Below are 21,508 nucleotides of genomic sequence, written 5' to 3' on the forward strand. Positions count from 1 at the left end.
AATTCCGATCAAATTCCGACAAAACGCTGAAAAGAAGAAAGCATAATCGACGTAGCTGAAAAGAAAATCGCCGCAATGACTGGTGTCCTCCAAGTATTTGCAAGTTGGTATGCTGAAATAGGGCCCGATGGCAGAGCAGTCAGTGTCCTTTTCGGGAGAGACGTCGACGTCTGGCAAGGAAGCTATCCTGACGTGCAGACATTTAATGGCAAGTGCGTCACGTATCGCGAAGAAACACCTCACTCTGATGTGGAAGCTGCCTCGAACTCGCACCTAGCCTGCCCCAGTTTTTATCGAAGCGTAATCAAGTACGGGGAAATCCATGGTCTCTCCCTCAGGAGACCACCGCGAGGTTCACTAGCAACTGGTCTACCTGATCTTCGTCTTGTCAGGTTTAGCGTTCTCGGTAATTTTCTACACCTGGTTATCACTTGTCTTCGAAGGAATAAGCGTTCAAGGAAGATGTTGCTTTCGTCGGTTCTTACGCCCGTATCGAAGACCCACCATTTTCTGGTTCGTTAATTGCCGGTGACATCCTTAAGAAAAATTGTACATTGTACTATTTACCATAAGTGGAAGCGTGCTGATTGCCCGATTCCGCAACCTGTTAATCGTATTTACGCTGTATTTGATTAGGTACAAGTCATTCAATGAAACATGCAATTTCTTTTTCTGGATCTGTACAGATTTGAGATAGATAGGTAGATTTAGAGGCTAGTTTAAACGAAAATTATGAAAATATAGCCCTTATTTTTCTTAACGTATTGCAAATTATATACGCTACCAGCTATAAATAGTATTTGCCGATATTCAAAAATGCTTCTGATTGCGCTTATGTTTTATTTGCTTCATTATAGATTTGTTATTTCATTCGCGTCATACGTGAATACTTATCATCTTATGAATACATGAATATGAATGAATAAGGTAAAATTCATTAGAGTTTTCTGGTAAAAGTGACGAGTAGATGTGTACCTATGTGAAGTATTCTCACATATAATGATTGAAAAAGGTACGAGAAGAATATTAATTATTATCTACTGTTCTAGCGAGAATGTAATGCTTCAAATGATTACCACGTATGAAATGATTCCACGTGATTTAATTAAAAATTAAAAATTTGAATCATAACTAACTGAGTAAGTTGGAAGTTCTCGATTGACTGAAACGCTACGTAAATTTTGGTTTGCGTGACATCCTAGGCGGAAATGTAATTGTAGAATTTGTTTGAATAAATTTATGCGTTCGAGGGGACTGATCCTGGTAAATCGAGAATTTAAGAGGGATACCAGGAAGTCGGGTTTACAACGTTTCTCAATACCTACTCCTGTTTTTTTCGTCGGAAACCTATTACTTTTAAATTCGTTCTCGGGAAGATTCATGCTTGAGAGTCACTGCTTTAAGGGTGCGAGGTCTATCAAGTAAAGATAATGCGTTCTGTGTCGGGTAATTTGACTTCCCTCTTTCTTCCTCCATCACGATCTTTTCAAGTACCTACACCTTTTCGAAGGTTTTACATTCACAAGTGCCTCGTGTTCTAGACGAAAGCTTACACGTGGAACATCGTCAGAATATTGCCATTGATATTTCATCGCTATGATATAAACAAAAGATATTTTCTGAATTTCATTTCTCAGCTACGCGATGAATGTTCAATTGCCAAGGAACAAATGACTTACTTGCGTCACAGAGAGAGAGAGAGAGAGAGAGAGAGAGAGAGAGAGAGAAGGCACATAGAGTATGTTTTAAAACAGATAGAAATTTCCATTCATTAGGTAATATAGTGTGTGATCATTTCTATATTAATTTATAATCTTCTTCGTTGCTAACTGTGAATTTGTAGAAAATAAGAAACGACATTACTTATGCGATGAGTTGTGAATTTTATGTCTGTGATGTTATACCTTGTATTGGTCGCTACACGAACAAAATTATGGAAATAGATAATTAAAATACTTGTAAAAGTTAACAGTAAATATCGAAGTGGCCTATAAAACAAGTGACACGAAGTTGATTGTTTTATCGAAATTTATAAAACTTGCTACGGGTTGCGGATCTGTATACGAATGCTGATAGTGTCGCCTGTAAGTTGGGGGAAGTGACGCGTGCAAAGGATCTAAGATAAATGTACATCACATGGTAGGATAATGAAGTTTAATGAGGGTCTGCAGGCGTCATTATGAAGCGTTCGAAATGTGCGCGTGCCAAACCGGTTTCACTCTCTTCCCTTTTTTTTTTTATTAAAAAGCTCGTCTCTCAGAGTCGTGATTCATGAGATCCCTCTCGGCTGCCCAACGGCCTGTAACATTGCCATCTTATGGCAACGACGCGAGTAGTCTAGAGTATGAGAGCCCATTTAGAAGTGGAGCTGCCGCTTTTTGCTTCTTGACTCTTTGATACGTGAAAAAAAACCACTTCGTTCACTAACAAAAAATTTAATATCCACGTCGTACCGTTTCGTTCGAGCACTTTCGATTGCTATACATTCGATCTCACAAACATCTACTTCATTCCTGAAGCGACACATTACTTTTATCATCTACAAATCGTTGTGTCGACTTGAACGAGTATGTGTGCTTCCAATTTATGGACTATCCTAATTTGTATTTGATCTATAATTAATCACATGAAATTTAAGATTTCATAATTTTCGTTACACACACATCAGACTGATAAACTGTGGTTTAGATTTCCTGAAGTAAAAATACATGAAACATTTTGGAAGTAACGAAAGGAATAAATAGAGATTCGAGTAACCTGCAGTGGAGGGTCACGTAAGTGTGTACCTATAGGTTTCTTAAATATTCGGATAATCCAATTAACGGTGTCAACGCAGTTAAACGTCTCAATGATGTCAAATGAACATCACTCCATTGACCAAATCCAATTACAAATCAATGGGGTCGGCACATTTCGCATTACTATGGCTTGCTTTTGCGGCGCACCCTACGTCGTCTATGTGGAAACGTTCTGAGCCTATTACTAAGCTATGATAATATTTCGATTCTGGTTTCTATGTTTGTTCTACTGTACACACAACTTATTCTGGCATATGTCGAGTTACCGCAAAAGTGTCAATCTTCACCGACGCCGGCAGCTCGGTTTCTGGATTGAAATTTTGCGATTTTTTGCATAATTTTTATGATCATATACAATGTATTGTATTGTATGACTTGTATTAACAATGCGTGAATTTTACCAAAACCAATGTTCATTATCTTCTTACGGAATCAACAAATAAAAGATCGTATAAAATTTAAATCGTTTATTTAAAATTTTACTGATATAACATTAAAATTAAACACACTATTCGCCGAAATATTGTATATTGTATTGTATATTAAGTTCTAAGAATGTTTACAATATCCTATGTTACAATATCTTATGATAGCTCCAATAAAGTAATAAAATCATTCTTGAGAAGAAAACATTTCCTGTTTCTCATTTTCTGATCAATTATCCACATACACAGTTAACTACGTATATCAATTGTTTTGTACCAAAGATACGATACTGTCTCAACAATTCAGATCAATTTCTTGCAATTCTATTACCATTAATAAATATATTTATTCTCTGAAAACTATATAACACGTTTTTTAAGTGAAGAGGAATAAGTCTCGTTTCTGCTAGTTTTATCTTCCATTAAATAAAACCATTAACAGGAACTGAATATATTAGCTCTCGGTTAACAAAAATACGAAGTATCTGTAATTAAACGAAAATACAAGAAAAATAAAATACAGGAAGTATCTTTCCGCAGGGACAAAATTCAATCCCAGTTATCAAATATTCACGCCTCTCCGCTTACAAATGATCACTATCATCGTCCTGTTCCTGAGGACGATAATGCGTGCACTTGTCTTCGCCTTCCTAGTGACGGTGCGAGTTTTGCGTGCGATGTGGGGTTGGTTGGTTCTTTGAAACCTAACAGAGGCGTGTCCTATGAAGTAAACCACATTTGCCCTGTTGTAATACCATACATAGGTGAACCCTGGCAACGTTTCGCTGGTATATCCAGCAAAGGCAACGGGGGTCCTGCCAAAGATGTCCTGACATATGCGATGCTTATGTAGGGTGGCAGCCCTTAGGCTCACGAATTCGGAACATGTGCGTGGAGCCGAACTGTCCTGAATTCTATGACGGAGTTTGTTTGCAGTCACATGCGCGAATCGTGAAGTGGATGCATGATTATTTTTGTCTTCGCCGGGACGCCGAGGGCCATCAACCTGTCACTTGTTAAATGCATTTAGGAGTTCAATCTTCGATAAGCAGCATTTGGGAGGCTGATTTTCAAGTACTGGCGACAAGCACAAGTTTTAAGCAGTGGTCGGTTTTATTGATTCTATTTGAGTGGTACGAACTAGGTTTTCTTCTAAAGTCTTGTTTATATTTGTAAAAAGTGTGATTTTCTATTTCACGTTTTCATCGAATATAACTTATTCATTTTTGTAATGTATTTATATTGGATTTCTATTACGTAAATATCTGTATCACGTTCTTATTCAAAATGTATGTATAAATAAGAAAAAGTTCAATTGTAATAATATATGTACATTAGTGATAATATAATAAAAATACATAGATAAAATAAATAGAATTGAATTGAGTAGTAAGTTCGTTCGCTTCTTACTAGCGCGTTTCCAAGATTGTGATAAAAATTGTTTAAAGACTGTAAAACAAGATGTAAGATCTAAAAATCTTTCCTATAAAAGATAGAAATTTACAGCGAAACCAGACAAACAAATTACTTCTTGATTAGACTTATATGAAAGTAGTAACGCTTAAATGTTTCAAAAAATCGTGAACGAACTTATTACTCAATAGAAGCAACTTAGATACAAATTGACTGTGATTAAGAAAATAAATTGTTCATTATATATCTACAGTTTTCCTATGCTTAAAATATAAAGCGCAAAGTAATATAAAATATAGTAACACCGCTTTTCCAAAAAAAAGTGTATCATTTGACGTACAAAAAATGAAACGACAATAAAGAGAACGCGGTAATAGATATATAGCATTCGTCTAGTTGGAAGTTCAGCATTTGGTATGACAATACGGCTGATCAGCGCATCGGTGCACGATTATAATGATAATACCGACCTCTGTTTCGGAAGGGGAGAAGGCGGGGGCGCGCAATGCCCCCTAAGGGGTGCTCAAGTTTTTCGGCTAAAGTTTTTGCTACGCAGATGCGCCTCCGGACGGGACCATTTATTAGCACGCCTATCCTGCTTGTATGCTCCCATTCAAAAGGTCTGGACAACAGGTTGTCGCGTCAACGTCATTAGCCACAGCGTTTTTGTTCCTATCCTTTTGGGGTTTATCTTTGTACTGATAACAGGCCCCAAACTTTTCGATTAATCCTTCTCTCCAGAAAATAATCTGGAAGCATTATCCGATTTTAGAAGTGTCTGATAGAACTGACCAAGGTACAACTTGAGATTTGTGCAAAATTTTACGAATATAAAGCGTAGGGGAAATGAAATATTTGTTTGGGATTCTAACACATTGAAATGTTGTATAAAAAATTGAATTGAAATGAATACAAGTTCATGTTGAAATAGATATGAATATTTAGGAAGAGACAACGTACGATTAAGAAAATTATATTTGTAATAGTTTATAGAAAGACAATAAATTAGGAAGTCGCATTTAATTAGTGAATATTGATTTAAGCAATTACATGCATTATTAAACCGCGCATTTAATTATAATTGGATAACGTATTTATTGCGTCATTTATTCAAGTGTATGTATTTATATTAATAAGCAATGTGATGTAACGCGTACGCTTCATATAAATGTTTTTTTATAAAAATAAGTTTATATAATGAACATAGTATATCTTTGATTTAGTCATTAATTAGCGATTATTATAATAATATATAATTACATATGCTCTCTATCATAGCCGTCCATAATTATACATGAAGTTCTAAATGCTTCTTTTGTTAAAAAAATTGAATGCTAAAAATAGCAACATGATTTTATTTTTTAATATTATGTAATTTAATAGATATTATATATCATACATCTCATTAGAAATATATAGTTAAAATGCTAACGAAGAAAAAAGATGCACACCTACTGATTAGATGTGTAAATTTATATGTTGCTTTGATGAACGCAAAAGATGATTTCACATCAGATAGGATATCTAAAAATATAGAAAATTTCTATATATTTTTTCGTAGTTGGAGAAAACACTTCATGATTTATTCTATACAGATCGGCGGACATAGAACCGCAACCGCAAGTAAACCCCTCCTGCTAGGATCGAGGACGCGTCTGTTTCCATAAACCAAATTATTTTTATATCCAGGGATCTACGTTACCGTGAATTAGTGATAAGCTGATACGGTCACTCGATACGTTGCTGACCATTCTGCGATCCCTATGACATATATATGTATATGTATAAATGGATAGAACCAGCTGAACCACAGTTACCATTTTTCCATTTTCTTCCAATACCCATAATGCGAGAGATTTATTTCACTTTCCTTTCTCTATAAGATCTCATTTATCATTTCTCTTTCTCTTATTAACGATATGTTTGGAACGTGTTTTTACTTACAAAGTTTACGAGATGAAAAATGAGCAGAAAGGGCAATGTTGTTTAACAATTTAATGTAGTGGATAAAAGTAATCTGTGCTAAAGAATACCACAGAAAGAATTATATTTGACAAGAACAATGAACAGATATAATATATAACATACCAATCTTCAAGTGTATCTAATCATTAAGAAACTTCTCGTTTAAAAGGAAACATATCTTTGCTCGAGATCAAAGATGTACTATGTTCTATGATCCATATATTAATTATTATTGAATTTGACTGATAGAGGAACGAGTGGATGAATTTGTAATAGAAAAATATATTGAAATAAATACAGGTATAAGTATAAGTACAGGTATAGTGTATGCTGATCCAGGTCCTCACTCCTTCAGTGTTACAATACGACAGAAAGTAATACGGAGCACGTTCATATATTTATAGCAAAGGACATTACCAAACAATTTAACCTTGGTGTGTAGCTTTAGCTGAAGGCTACAAGAAACAGGAATAGAAATCTACTTATAGCACATTTGTTTCTAAACCTGGTAACCCAAAACATTTCTATTCATTAGCACAATAATATGGGCCTCTGTTTGTTTTGAATCTTTTGTTTCAATAAATTCTATTCTTTTCGTGGCAGAAGTGTCCAGGTCATGGGTATACAAAAGAAAAGATGTAGAATGTTTCTTCAAGTAATTACTTCAACAATTATAATTATATTTATATTATAGAATATCCAAAAAGTGTTTAAATATCGAAACAGTCGATTACATGTTCCAAACGAACAAAAAAATATCACATATCGACATGTGTAATGCACGTATCTATCGTCTACTACACCGATTGTATTATTGAGCGTAATACTCATCTGTGAAATGACAATATGTACGGTCCCGTTAGAGGTTTCGTAGGATAGCAATCGACATCGCCACTAAGTACTACGAATTACCACTGACCCTGTACATTGCCGATTTCATTGGTGGTTCGCCGAGGGGGTGGAAGTTAGCCGATCGTTTTGGGGATGAACGCGGGGAATTCGGCCAGTTAGCCAAAGTGTAACGATGCATCCAGGTCGAGAAATCGTTCCGGAGAGAGACGATACGGTGTTACGGGGATAGAGAATGCGGCAGTCGAAGATAGGACACCCACGAGGGCCGTAGGGACACGCTCTGACTTCACTGCGTACAGCAAAGATTACCAAAAGTGTAACTTACTCCGCATAGTTACCTTTTGATGCGCTATTAACTGCTTCTGGTAATCTGCACGTGATACAAAGAATTATGTTGAGAAAAACATTTTTAACGCACACATACACACACACGTTTCAACCTTATATAGGAAAAATATATTTTGATATACGTAACGTCTTTGTATAAATTTTGACGTAAAAATATCCAAAGAACAAGGAATGGTTCCGCGATATTTTCTTCGGAAGAAGAAAGTGATATATTTCGATACCCTACTTGTAAAATATTACAATTGTATAATACTTACAAGATGTCAGTTACGCGGAAGCCAAAATCGTCAACTCAATCGAGGTTGTTTGATATTTGAAAAATGAATCAATCACGAATTCGAAATAGAATTGATCAGTTTGACTTTCAAGTGGTTCGTTTAAGTTTATTATCCATGTCAATTTGTAGTAAATTATTTTTAACAGATAACTCCATCGATCATATGATCATATATGCATTTGTTGTACATAGAAAAAATGTAATATTTTATACAGAAGATATGTTTCTCACTATTCTCATTATCTACTTTCTTTATTATAACTCTGATATACCACTCACTCCATGTCCGTCAAGATACTGAACTAAATTGAAGTCTCCTAATAAATATATAACGAATAATCTAGTAAGTATCCGAGGATTAATGATGGGTATACTAGAAATCGTGCCTTTGTCAGAAATATTCTTATACACTCCGTCTTCCTTTCTTATCCGGAATGACTGGCTAAACTTCTGGTCAAGGGTCTAACAGAATTAGCAGGCGATGCCATTCGCCACAGACGATCGACGGCTAATTCATAGATGATACTTGCGTGCTAACGTACGGATCATTAAGTTTTCACGATCGTGCGTTCGTATATATGGAGAAAAGTTGGCGAAAGGCACGAGACAGGCATTACCAAATACGCCTAAGCCACGCACGAAGTCGAACCGAAGAAGAAGAAGAAGACAGGAAAGAAGTGGAAGGACGAAAAACAAAACGGTGGTGAAAAAGGGAAAGAAGACAGGAGGGAGAGGAGAGAAAGAGGGCGGAGGGATAAGGGGAAGGTTTCCAACGCTGTCGACGGGACGTGTATCCGCTGGATTGCGGCCTCGTTCGAGAATTCTCATGGGAAGACGCCATCTTGTTCTCCTATGTAGGTATCCACTGCCCGCCAACCCGATGTCCTGCCACCCCTTTGCATAAACTTACGGACGGACGATGACGTCAGGCAACAAAGGCGTTCAAGTCTTGTTGGAATATCGATTTGGTATTTGTCTCGTCATGACGAAACGCCACGAAATATTGGAAAATTTCGTGTCTTTGTTAGAGTTTAATAACGGAAAAAATGAACACGTTTATTTGATGTGGAAGACACTTTAGGATCAAGTGTGAGTAAGGTTGCAGATTGCGTCGAGTCGTTCAGTCGTTCAGTTTATTGTTATCTATGTAACATTTGATTTACAAGTTTTACGTTTATATTTTCTGCGCTATTTAGTATTTTTTATAGAGGAAGATTGCCGAATTTGAAACACTTAAACATTTTTACGCCGGGAATTGATAATAATTGGACTTTAGATTTTTATGCATTAACGAGAACTTTTAATGTTTCAAAATGAACTCTAATATAAACGACGATCAGATCAAAACCACTTTTCTCAATATTTATGATATTTTTCAATAAAAATATTTGAACACATTCAATAGGTAATGCTAGATTTTGATTTATCAAACATAATCAATAGTGTATGCGTAGATTTAAAAATTTAGATTTATCCTTTGCATTTAAAAACAATTCGTACTTTATAAAGAGAGTTATATTAATGTCTATAAATCTTTAACGAAATGTGCCGAAATAATCCAAAGTGATAACACGATATAATTAAGTGTCAAAACGCGATGATTATTGTAGAATGGTAAACAAGCCAAATCATCATCATTGACAGTCTAGACATATATTTATAGCACCACCGGGAAAAATAGCGACAATAAGTGCGAGTACGTATAATATACGAATACTATTTTATTTATTAAATGGGGCATGCAGAAAGGTTCTTTCGGATCGCTATACTGGGTGGCATACACATTTTATCGGCTTTAATTGGACGCCACCGCATATTCCCGGTTAATTAATACGAAAAATTGCCAATGTTAATATCGCATGCATTACCTATTTGAAACGGTCTGTTGCATCGGCGTACAAACCGATGCACCACGAAGGGTCACCTGAACGGCAGTTCATACAGGGAGGGTGATATTAACGTATTTTGTTGTAATTATCGAACAGTCACTCGCGGTAAACGTTCCGCGATTCTCATTCCGATATTTACCATTGTCTCAGTAATTTTCCTCCCTTCTAAACGCTCCTCCCGAAACAGAGTAAATTTAGATTCAAATCTGGTTTATCACGGCACGATTATCGATCAGTTTAATAGGATTAAACGGGCAATTGTTAAAGCGAATAGTATTCTTTAGAAGGGTTCTAGAACTATCGATAGTCGCTAGTTTATGGTCAGTTAGCAAAGGTATGAATCGACTCGTCGATTAAACTGCGCAAAATCACTTCTTCCATTTGAGAACCCCACCGAGGGCGGGTAAATAACGAATTGAAAATCAATGGTATTACGAGATTATGCGTTTATTGGTAGAGAGCTAGTAGAGTTACCGATGCCCAGAGCAGTAATATCAAGTAATTGCGTAAACGCACCCGGATCCCTCTGCGTGCCTCTCCCCCTAACGAAACCCGCGAATGTGATCACCCATCCGTGGAGTTTCGCGCATTCGTGCGATCGTTCGTGATGTTTAAAATAATTATCTCGATATTTCGCGTCTTTTTTCTTTTCCTTTTTTTTTTTTTTTTTGAGCTCGACCCGTTGCTGATTGCTTACCTTTTATTGGTTATCGATTTTGGAAAGCAAATATGATGGAAACGCATCGGTGCTCGAACGCGAATACTTTTGTGCAAGAACACCTGTTTACTGAAATGAAATATTAATTACTGTGGACTGTAGACGTGTATGCGAATTTATATTTTTATAAATAACAAAGAAATGGAGTCCAAGTAGAGACCTTGTGATACTATAACAAATACTTTATTTTAAGTATTTTTACGTATTATGCTTACGTAGTATCCATCTTATCATGTTTGGTATCAGGTACAAGAAATATACATTTTGGATTCTTTATAGGAAATAAATATTAATAATTGTGATACGTATAATGACGTTTAGAGTATGAAATTTATAGTATGATATTTAACTGCTTGCGCAAGTATTTTTCGAACTACAATGTTAAAGAATTAATTACTTACTTAAAACTAAAGAAATCTCAATGTTACGGATACTGACAGAAATATTAATTATTATCTGTATGAGTTAAATCTGTAAGCAATTACTGTCCAAACCTGTAACTTTGTTTATATTACATGCTGTAACATTAAGCAACGGTGCAATATCATGGTTTGTTCCCAGTGGCAATCAAAGTAACGCTTCCTGGGAAAGGATCATGCGTCACAGTCTTATCCGACGACGTTCTCGCAATATTAGCCACCGTAGGATGTGTGTATTTCGCACATTAACGTGTTTACACAGGACTGATTCTGGGTCCCGTCAGCGACACATTGCGTGCAATATCCACTGTTTGTTTCACGGCTCGCTTAATTCGGACACCCTGTTTCCTTGTTTTCTCTGTAAATTTACTATTATGTTGGTCGCTACACCGAACATGTTATGCAAAGAATATCGCGAAAGGTATTTATCTTTTTCGTCTAGGTAAACTCTAATCAACGTAATTCTTCTCCCAAAACTTCTAGGAAAATTATTTTCTTGTTTAGTTATTTATAAACTCAATTAATTTACCGCTTATTTAACTTTAAGGAAATACGAAGTTCACCCGATTGTATCAACGTTCGTAATAAATGACAGTAGTTGACAACTGCAAATAATTAATGATATCAGAAAATGAGAAAAGAGTAGTCGTCCGTCAATCTTCCAAAATATGCTATAAGAATCTATTAAGAAGAGTTGAAATGTATGCAGTATTAAATGACGAAAAAACGAACCACCAAATTCAACGGAAAATCATCAGAAAACTAAGACTTACAGGTACACTTGCAAAAACTCATGACGTGTATACTGACAAAACAGTTACGGCATAATCTCGGCAGTGGGACAATTATACATGGCGAAATAAGGATAAAATCAAGAGAGACAAAGAGAGAGAGAGAGAGAGAGAATGAGTGAGTGAGAGTAAGGGATGAAGGCGAGCAAAGGTGGCGCGTTGGATAGTGGTAATTCCGTCACGCCGTAAAGGTTGCTTTTTATCGTCTCCATTCTGTACGCCCATCCAACGAGATCCTACGGTCTGTGTCAGACATCTAGGCATTCCGCGTTTCCTCTCGTATTCTGGCGTTCGTTTCTCACTTGCGCCCGTTTTACACGTGCCGCTTGATTGTTCAGGTTTTATTATCACTCGTTGGTCCCCGACTACTCGTTCATCCGGTATATACGTCCGTGGTCACGGAAACGATCCACTACCGCGGATGCCCTCGGAAATAAAAACGGGAGTTAATCGTTTTTCGACACGGTGTTACGCGATACAGGAACTACCGTTGGCTTGCCCTGCTTTTATTAGATCGTTGCATATCAAACATTGAATATTTTATTCCTGTTGAGATTCAGCCGTTCTTCAGGCTGGTGCTCGTTGCCTCTCAAATACCTGGGGATTATTCCGTTAACCTGGCGTCGAGCTTTCCCTACACTTTTCACGCTTCTGTGCGATGTAAATCCTCTTTGTCTACAATTAGTGTCTCTTCTTCTTTCAGTGGTTAAATAATACTAGACGAGAATATATCTGACGGAATGTAATGCGAAACAGCTTGTAAAAATACGACTAACTTTTAATATCCGAGCAAGAAGTATTCGTAAATAACGAATTCGTGTCTTACGAAATATTATATGAATTATAGATTTGTCATCTATGTTCAAAAGGTTTATACTTTCTATCGATTATACTCTGTGTGAGCTATTTCATATTAAAATACTTTTTTTTAATCTATATGTTGAATGGGAAGCTCAATAAAAATTGACCTACATTTTCCTCGTACGGTCGTGTTAAAATATTCCTTTTTAGTCATAGCGCGACGTTCAAATAAGTAATTTAACGAAAATATGCCTCCTGTGTATTTTTCCTGTGATCTTCGTATAATAAATACGTGGTATAAGTATAAAGTTGAACAAAAGCTTTTCGTTAATTACCATTAAAAACGAATCGTCCACCATCTGCATAATTAAATTGAATCGTTTTATAAGCAAAAATGCCCCGTTAACGTTCGTTCGGATATTATTTTTCCGTTCCACATTGTTTAAACGTTTCCATCAATATTTGACGATGAAAAGCTGAACAGCGAATATAAATTATTGTAAAGGAAGGAACGACACACGGACGGTAGAAAAACGAGGGTGGTGGGGCCCTCAGTGGCGCGCCGGCAGCAAATGGAATTAGCGGGCAGTTTAGTTCGGCCGAGTCGCGAAATAGAGGTTGCATTTTTACGGGCGTATTAATATGGTTGGAAACACACTATGATCGGACTTGTAATGCAGCCCTGGGGGCCCGTGTGATATGATACATTTGCTTTGCATACAGGATAGCGAGAGGCGGTGCCGGAAGAGGAGAGAAACGCTTGGTTCGTAACGGACGAGAGAAATGACGGGGTGGAGAGAAAGAGAGCGAGAAAGCGTGCGCGAATACAAACGTGTTTGCATTTCATAACAAGTTACGAACACACAACAACCGAGGCACCGAAATCGACGGGGGTAGGTATCGATGGTGTTTGCTTGTATCTATTCGAGCGATGCGCGACCAATTATACCTGTTTATTGCGAAATGCTCAGTTCGTTCGCACCTTGGCTACGAATTTACATTGCGAAATGTATATACGCATTTTTGCTCGACAATAACGATGAAATCGATATTTTCATCTTCTTGTGTTTAATGACTTTTCCCCTTTAGATTTGTAAGGACAGTGATATGCATATAGACTAAAATATCACTTCAATGTGCCATTTTGATATTCCGTTTTTCTATGTTAATTTGATTTTTATCCTCAATTTATGTATATTCTTTTTTAAATTATTATCTTAAAGTCAATCTCTATCACAGCGTCGAACAAATAATATGCCAACCCATCGAGTCTATAGAACTTACTCGCTTTTATTTGTTTGATTGGTGCGGTAGCAATCATGCATACTATTGATAATTTAATTATTTTGAGCAGTGTATTTATATTTGTACAATCAATTCTACTCTTCTGTTTAAACGTAAGTATCAATTCTATTAAATATCAAATTCTTTTTTAAAATTGTGTTAAAAAACACGATGATCTAAGCTTTAATACAACAAAGAAATGAAAATTCTTAACGACATCTGCGAGCACTCGTTTCGTTCAATCAAAATCCAGACAGAGAGGACGTATGACCACTGTTTTCAAACAAACAATTATACCACGCACCGTGATCAACTTTTAAAATTGTTCACTGAACATTTCTTCCACCAGGTACCACTTTGGACACGGAACGTTACGCTGCAGGGTGGCACGACAACGTCCGATCGAGTTGGCCAGGACAATGGTACTTGTTACGAAGGCAACGAGATGTCACCGACCGTGAATTAGCGCTGTGGTTGAGGTCGAGCTGGGGTTCCAGCGTGGAAGAAGGGTTTTCTGAAAGGGGTGACACGCGATCGAAACGAGAGAGGAGGAATTCTTTTCTTGCGTATTCGTGTACAGATGCTCTTTATCGAAACACATGGTACGTCGTGGTAGCCTAAGGTTCCTGCCTCGACCAGCTCAAGATTTATATCCTATCAAACTGACATCGCAAATGCGCTGGTACCTATAGTATATAGTACGTCAACGCCAATAATGAATCATCCTCTTCTGGTCCGGCTAACCCTGTGGTAACCTGAGATGCTTTATAAAGGATTTTCGTCAAGATATGACGAATTTCCCAGACTGCCAGTAACCGTAAGTCACGCTATCTAATTACAGGGATCAACTGGAGCTTCGCATCGGAAAAGTCAGCAATGATTAGTATCACTTCATCTCACACAGACATTTTGAAAGATTAGAAATCAATAGGATTAATTATTGTTAGTTTCCTCGTGTAACTATTGTATAATAATTAATAATTATCGTCAAAATATTATAGCAGGAATTGTAATGACGTAATGTTGATAGGACGTACGAATATCAATAAAATAATAATGGTAAAAGAATTTAGTGAAAATAGGAGGATTTGGAAGATATTGAAAGCATACTAAAAATATTCGTCAAAATGCTAAAATTAACTTAATGTATACAACAGAAAATTTCCTCTACAAAACAAAATTGTTTTGTGTTTCGTATTTGCTTTACACTTATTCAGGGTAAGATGGCTGAAGAAAATCTCCGCTTCAAATCCGCAGATATTTGCCTGGATAGCAGTAGTTATCTATCGGTAGATGAACACATGGTGCATGGTTACGGTGAGTGAATACGGCACCCTCTGTTTGGATTACGGACCCGAAGTTTCGTCGGTGTCTATAAACAGAAATGAAGGAGAGGAAGACGAGCGGTACGGAAAACCACGTTCTCGCGACCACTATGACAGATTGAGAGGAAGGCATCGTCCTTTGGTGACCAACGAGGCGTCTCGCCACCTATACCCTCCCTTGGTGCGAGACAATGGCACTGTAGTCCATTTCATTGTATGTGCATCATAACATCTATTCCACTTCGACGTTTCAAGTGATCGTCCAATGTGGGACTCTTCATCATTTACGTAAGGTTGCTCGGCAAAAACAAGTTTCGTTCACGTTCACGTACCTGTTAAGTTTTTAGAATGTGATATAAATATCGGTTACATATCATGCTCGTTACAGTGACCCAGGAAAGTATTTGAATATTTAGGCATAAAAAATTTTGTGTTAAAACTTGTCGAAATTTCATTAACATTGTTATGAGATAAAATTATCGTGATTGCGTTGGCAAAAATTATAAGCAATCTGAATACGTATATAGAAATTACAAATTTCTAGTTATTTTGTACACGGATACATTAAGAATGACTATAAAATTCTTTATAATAAATATTATATAAAAAGATTATACATACAGAATTTAAATTTTCCAAAAATTGCGTTACTTATATCGATACTCGATCGTACAGATCATATCGACCTGATTAATTACTTTAGAAACAAATACCACAAATAAATTTAAAAAATAGAATGTACCTATAGTTTGAAATGATTCTAAGTTTTATAAAATATAAGTTTTTATAACATATAAGTGACTAATCCAAATTATCATTATACAACTAAAAATATTATTATGTGTAGTAATTTCATCTTCAAATGATATTTACACGGTATTTATATATATATATTGTTACGAATATAGCACGTTGGAGTGTGAATTGTACTACTACATAGACCATTGCATGTAACATAATCAAAAGTAATGCTATATAAGGATGATTTCATGTGCGTATAAAGGTAGAAATGCTACGTAAGGTACCTGTGATAGTGTTGCAAACAATGGTCGTTCAGATATGAGAATGACAATGCCTGGCGGCCAAAATGCACGTTAGAGACGCCTAACTGCCGCTTCTTATTGAAACATCATCTCTGCTTACCGGTATGGAAACGACTGTTGACAGTTATCCATAAAGCGAATGTCCTCAAGATATTGCTTATTCTCGATCTTTTGTTTCCTCGAAATGTAATGATGATTTGCTTTTCTTCTTTTTCGCAGATAGTGCAAGTTATTTCATATTACGAGTAGAACTAAGATGATAAGAATCGTATAACATACAGTTCATTTTTTAACTTAACGATACCAAGTAGGTACTTTCTTAAATGACTCGAAATCTTTACATAAATTAAGAATAGGTAAAAAATTGTGACTATTTACATTAAATTTCTATAAAGAGATTAAAATAAATATCTATCAATTGTAGGTATCTATAAATTGTATATCTACCTTGATAATAATTAAATTTGAAAACATCTTTATAAGTAGGATTTTATTCTGTATATTTTTACCCCATTTCTGTAATAAATTTTAGTTACTTCAATAACAATGTATATTAATTAACACATGATACATCTGTATACACATACATCGATTTATGCTTTCTTTAACTATATAAAACATTTACGCATTGTCATAAAATTCATATCTACTATTCATGTTATTTATCAAGTTGATTTAGAAAGTATCGAGGTAACTTGTTTCGGTATCAATCAAAAGTAATACTCCTGGCTAAATACGTAAGTGTTCGAAACTGATGTTTTAAACCAATCAATTACGTTTGAAGAGGAGCCGAAGTAGGTTTCGTTACGTGTCGAACGAACATTAACCAATAAACGGATAAAACCAAAAAGATCGAGCCACTTGTTTCAATTGCAAACAGATGTGGTCATTGTATCGCCGTGCTCACCCCCTCTTTTGTAACTCAGCCCTCTCAGTCTTTTTAGAACGTAGCTATCGTTCAAACTTGCTAAATGTAGAGATACAGTATCCACTTCGAGGGGAAACGAGGCCATCAACGAGGGTGCCGTCGGTATCCGGAGGGAGCGTCAGATTTTAGACCGCAGCAGATCGGACAAGTGCATGCTCTCTCCATTATAAACGTGCCTCTAGGCTTTACTTCGACGAGCAACGAGCCATGAAGACCTCGTCATATGTGCATTTCCTATTACGTCTGTGATCGATGGCGTACGGCATTGTTATCTCATCGAATAATTCAGTAAGTCTGCCGATACTGTTTAGTTGAAAGTGCACTTGCAAAGATTTCTTCAAAACATTCCAATTTTCAAATATTATATATTTACTTTTCTTTACATAAGGTACATCAAATGAAAGGCAAAATTTCAAGTTTAACCCAGGGTATGAATATTACCGTATTCATATTTTATATAATCACATATTCAACACTATTTCGGAGTATATGAATACTGCTGTTAAGATTTATTATTCTAAATAGTAAGGGACGAGAAATGAAATAAAAGTATGTTTTGATCAAGAATGAAACCACACCATGAAACTGACAGTGTTTAGAAATACAAAAATCTACAGCATAATCAAACGAGCATCATCATCGATTTATTTAGTAATTAAGCTTCGTATTCAAAAATGTTATTCTACATTTAACTTTTTATTCATCGTATTACAAGCTTAATAACGCTTTAGTTATACTTTTAAACAATTTCGAATATATAATTGCCTAAGGCTTTAACGCATATGCGCAAATACAAATCTGTCACTAAGCTTTTCTTATCAACTGCACCAACGTTCACAGAAGATTAATATTCGTTGACTTTTCCTTGCAATAGCTCTACAATACTTCATCCTGATAAATAAACGAATGCAAACAGAAATCCATATGCGGCAATAAGACCATTAGTCTACAGCCTTTCACTCATAAATAAGATTAGAGGCGGCATGGATACGGTAACAAGGTTTACATTAATTACTTTAAAATGACGTGGACCGAATAATCCTTGGGTAAGCCCCTTGCAGGAGTCCAGCTAAGTCGTTGTTTAACACTCGTTCGGGTAATCCCTCTCGCCTCGGTTCTGGCAAGAAGCAGCTAGCATAAAAGATTTTGGCAAAAAGAAGACTAAAAAGAAGAAAGACAGCCACATTTGGGAAGCAGAAGTCAACCTATACCGACAAAAAGATAGGACGAGGGCGAAATGAATATAAATGATGCTCGGGTCACCTGCATCGTAATTGGATGATCCTCTATTCGGAGGATTATCCTTCGTTGAACGTCCTAGGAACCCGCCCGCACTCTCAGCATCCGCCCATTTCTGCTTTTTCTACGAGCCAACAAATTTCGTCGGTCTGCGACTAGGCGGCCAGCACGTCAAGACTAAAGGCAAGATCCTTCGGAAGGAGTCTCGCGAGAATCAGAACGGAGATCATAAATCTAGTAAAGGTATACTGGTCCTGGAGGCCTAAACAGCCAAATAATGTCGCGTTGTCCAGACAATGATGGAATATCATGCTTTCTAATACCTTTACGACTACGCAAGTGAGTTTACAAAACGTATGTTCGTGGCTTCGAAAGTGGCTTCCACGCTGCATCAACAGTCAAAACGATTACAACCGGAACGAATCAGCGGCTGCACGCTGCTTTTTGTTCCACTCTTGCTTTCTTGGGATGACCCTTTCTCGCGTCTTCGAAAAGGTTAAGATTTTTCGAAATAACAAGCTTTAACTTCGTCGTATTTATAAAAGAGTTGAAATTATCGTACAAAGGATCTGTAACTCCCTTTGGTTGCATGTTGTCTGATTTTCTTTTTCGTGATGATAAATGGTTAGATATTGAATGTAGACGAAGATAATTTTCACAAAAGAAAACACAGCAACTATTAACAACAAATTAGTAAAACAAAGCAACAATTAACACAGTTATAAGAACACAGTAGGATTAAGGGTTGAAACAAATCTTCGTTTAGATTTCATTTCCTTCTTTTTATTTATGGGCATACGTATTTATATATTTAACTTATTTGATTATAGATATTATCAATCTTCTGACTATCAAAGTAGAGTACTTGTATCTTTGGTTTAAATAACCTTTCAAATTCATGTAGATCGATGAATCTCACATATACATAGGTACGTGTATCCTGTAGCGATAAAATAACGCTGGTGCCTCTAGTAATGCTCTCTTGGGTTTTGATAAATTTCCAAGCACGTTGGCATGATTGGGGAAAGAGTGAACAAATAAATCTCATCATGATCTTGACTTTTAGCATATTTTGCCAATTAAAGTACCCGGCGACGTTTTACGAGCTTCAGTCAGTTATTCCCACACTTCGTCTGGCGTTCCCAACGGTGTCTTTGTTTCGTTCCACTCCAGGCGAATTTACCTCGTTCAAAATGCAAATCTTGCATTGGTAAGTAAACTTGCGTTTCGAAATGTTTTATATATCCTTTTGCGTTCCTTTTACAATGTTGATAAAGATCTGTAAATGTATTAGTAAATGCAGTTAATCACAAAACATTTCATATTCATTTTTTAAAAAGCTAACTATCCATTATACATTCCGTTTTATTTTCAAACGATCATCCATCACCATGGAATATAATAAAAAAATATTTATCTCATTTCAATCTTATTTTTTGACGGTTTCTCTACTCTCCTAATATAGAACTGAATTATTCTGAGTCATATTCGAAATACATGTACGAATCTATTAATTTTCTCTCTGTTATTTTCCAGCTTACTTTCTCTTGTTCTTCCTTCGATATAATAACAAGAAAGATATAAAATTGCGAAACTGCTGATTTAATTGAAATTGTTTTCAGCGGAACACAGAAGGGACACGTCGTTCCATTAAACTTCCCAATCCTTACGAAGTTCCACAAAACAAATCTCAGTTCTGCGGTGACAACGAATTGTTCTGTCGTCGCGACGAGGTGACCAGTTCCCCGGCCCTTCTCCCCTTTACCCCTGATGCTCACGTTGTACAGCTTTCAGCAGAGTCGGCAACAGGAGTTCCTGAAGTCACGACGAAGGCACGAAGCCAGCTAGTGGCCCCCACAGGGGCTATGCACTGACTTTCGCCCCTATCTACCCTAAACCACACTCTAGAAGCTTCTCCTCGTCCTCCAACGAGCAGATCGCTAGTGGCTTGGACCAGACTTCTGAAGACGGCTTCTCCACCCTTCGCTTTTCCTCTTTCCTTGCGCTTCGCTTAATATCGGTGATACGCTTGAAGCCTTCTGGCGATCTTTTAATTCTTCTATATATGTATACACATGCCATTCATGGTAACTACTATTATACGAAATTCCCGATAAGGAATATTTCTTTTCTCATCGAGCGATGATTTTATTTAATAGCTACTATCCTAGATTAATAATTCAGAACTTTTTTCTGATGTACACGTTCTTCGTTGAAATCATTAAAACAATCGTCTTGGTTTATTCGACCGACTTAAAATAATGCTTGAAATGTAGTGTAATAACTAAAAAATATATCCGAGGAAAGACATCCCAAGACAACAGAAATAACAAAATTTCTCAAAGGGTGATATAAAAATGGTACGAAACGGGAAAGGTAATAAGCTGATAATTCGCTAAAAGGAACGAAGGGCAGATTGAACGGATAGATCGTTAGTGACAACAGCTATTTTACTCCTGCTACTGGCGCAGTGATATAGGCATTAAACTTTATTAATATCCTTATCAAAAACAGCGACGTGGCTAACTGCCGTAGTTGCAGTTCGCGGGATTCGGAAGTTCCTTGGTTGCTCTGTTCGAGGATAGTTGCCGGGGTTTCTCCCGTGGGCGCCGTGGCTAGCCATTGGGTTTGCGAGCCCTGAAGGACTAGTCCGTATCTCTGGTAAACTATCGTTCAGGACGTGTACAAGAGTCGGGATAGCGGTCGACGCAGGTTTCGGGTCGTGGGGATCCCGTCATATCGGCCGATCGAATTAAATTCGTGTAAAGAAGTTCGAAAATGCAGTGGATTGTTCAAAACGTGTTGTTTCATAGATAAGTGGGAATGTGTTGCTAAACGATTGGTTTCAAACCCGTATGGGTAAGTGATTTTTCTAGTTTTCACGTCAGTTTGTCACAAAGATAAGTCGCTACGTTAAAGGAAGAAAGTGTAGAAGAATATAAAATGGATATTTTATTATTCACAAGATACTGATAACTTTTTGATCTCCAGTT

The 21,508-nt window shown here is 36.6% G+C and overlaps 1 protein-coding gene across 1 annotated transcript in view; it reads left to right on the forward strand.

Annotated features, from left to right (window-relative positions):
- The first annotated feature begins 75 nt into the window (after positions 1 to 75).
- The window catches only part of LOC117159066 (ES1 protein homolog, mitochondrial), a 77,052-nt gene continuing 55,619 nt past the window's right edge, over positions 76 to 21,508 (forward strand). Inside the window, exon 1 of the mRNA XM_076619999.1 lies at positions 76 to 406. Within this exon, the coding sequence (XP_076476114.1) occupies positions 76 to 406 (331 nt within the window). The remainder of the gene's footprint in view (positions 407 to 21,508) is intronic.

This window comes from Bombus vancouverensis, chromosome 7, assembly GCF_051014615.1.
Source record: "Bombus vancouverensis nearcticus chromosome 7, iyBomVanc1_principal, whole genome shotgun sequence".
NCBI lineage: Eukaryota > Metazoa > Arthropoda > Insecta > Hymenoptera > Apidae > Bombus > Bombus vancouverensis.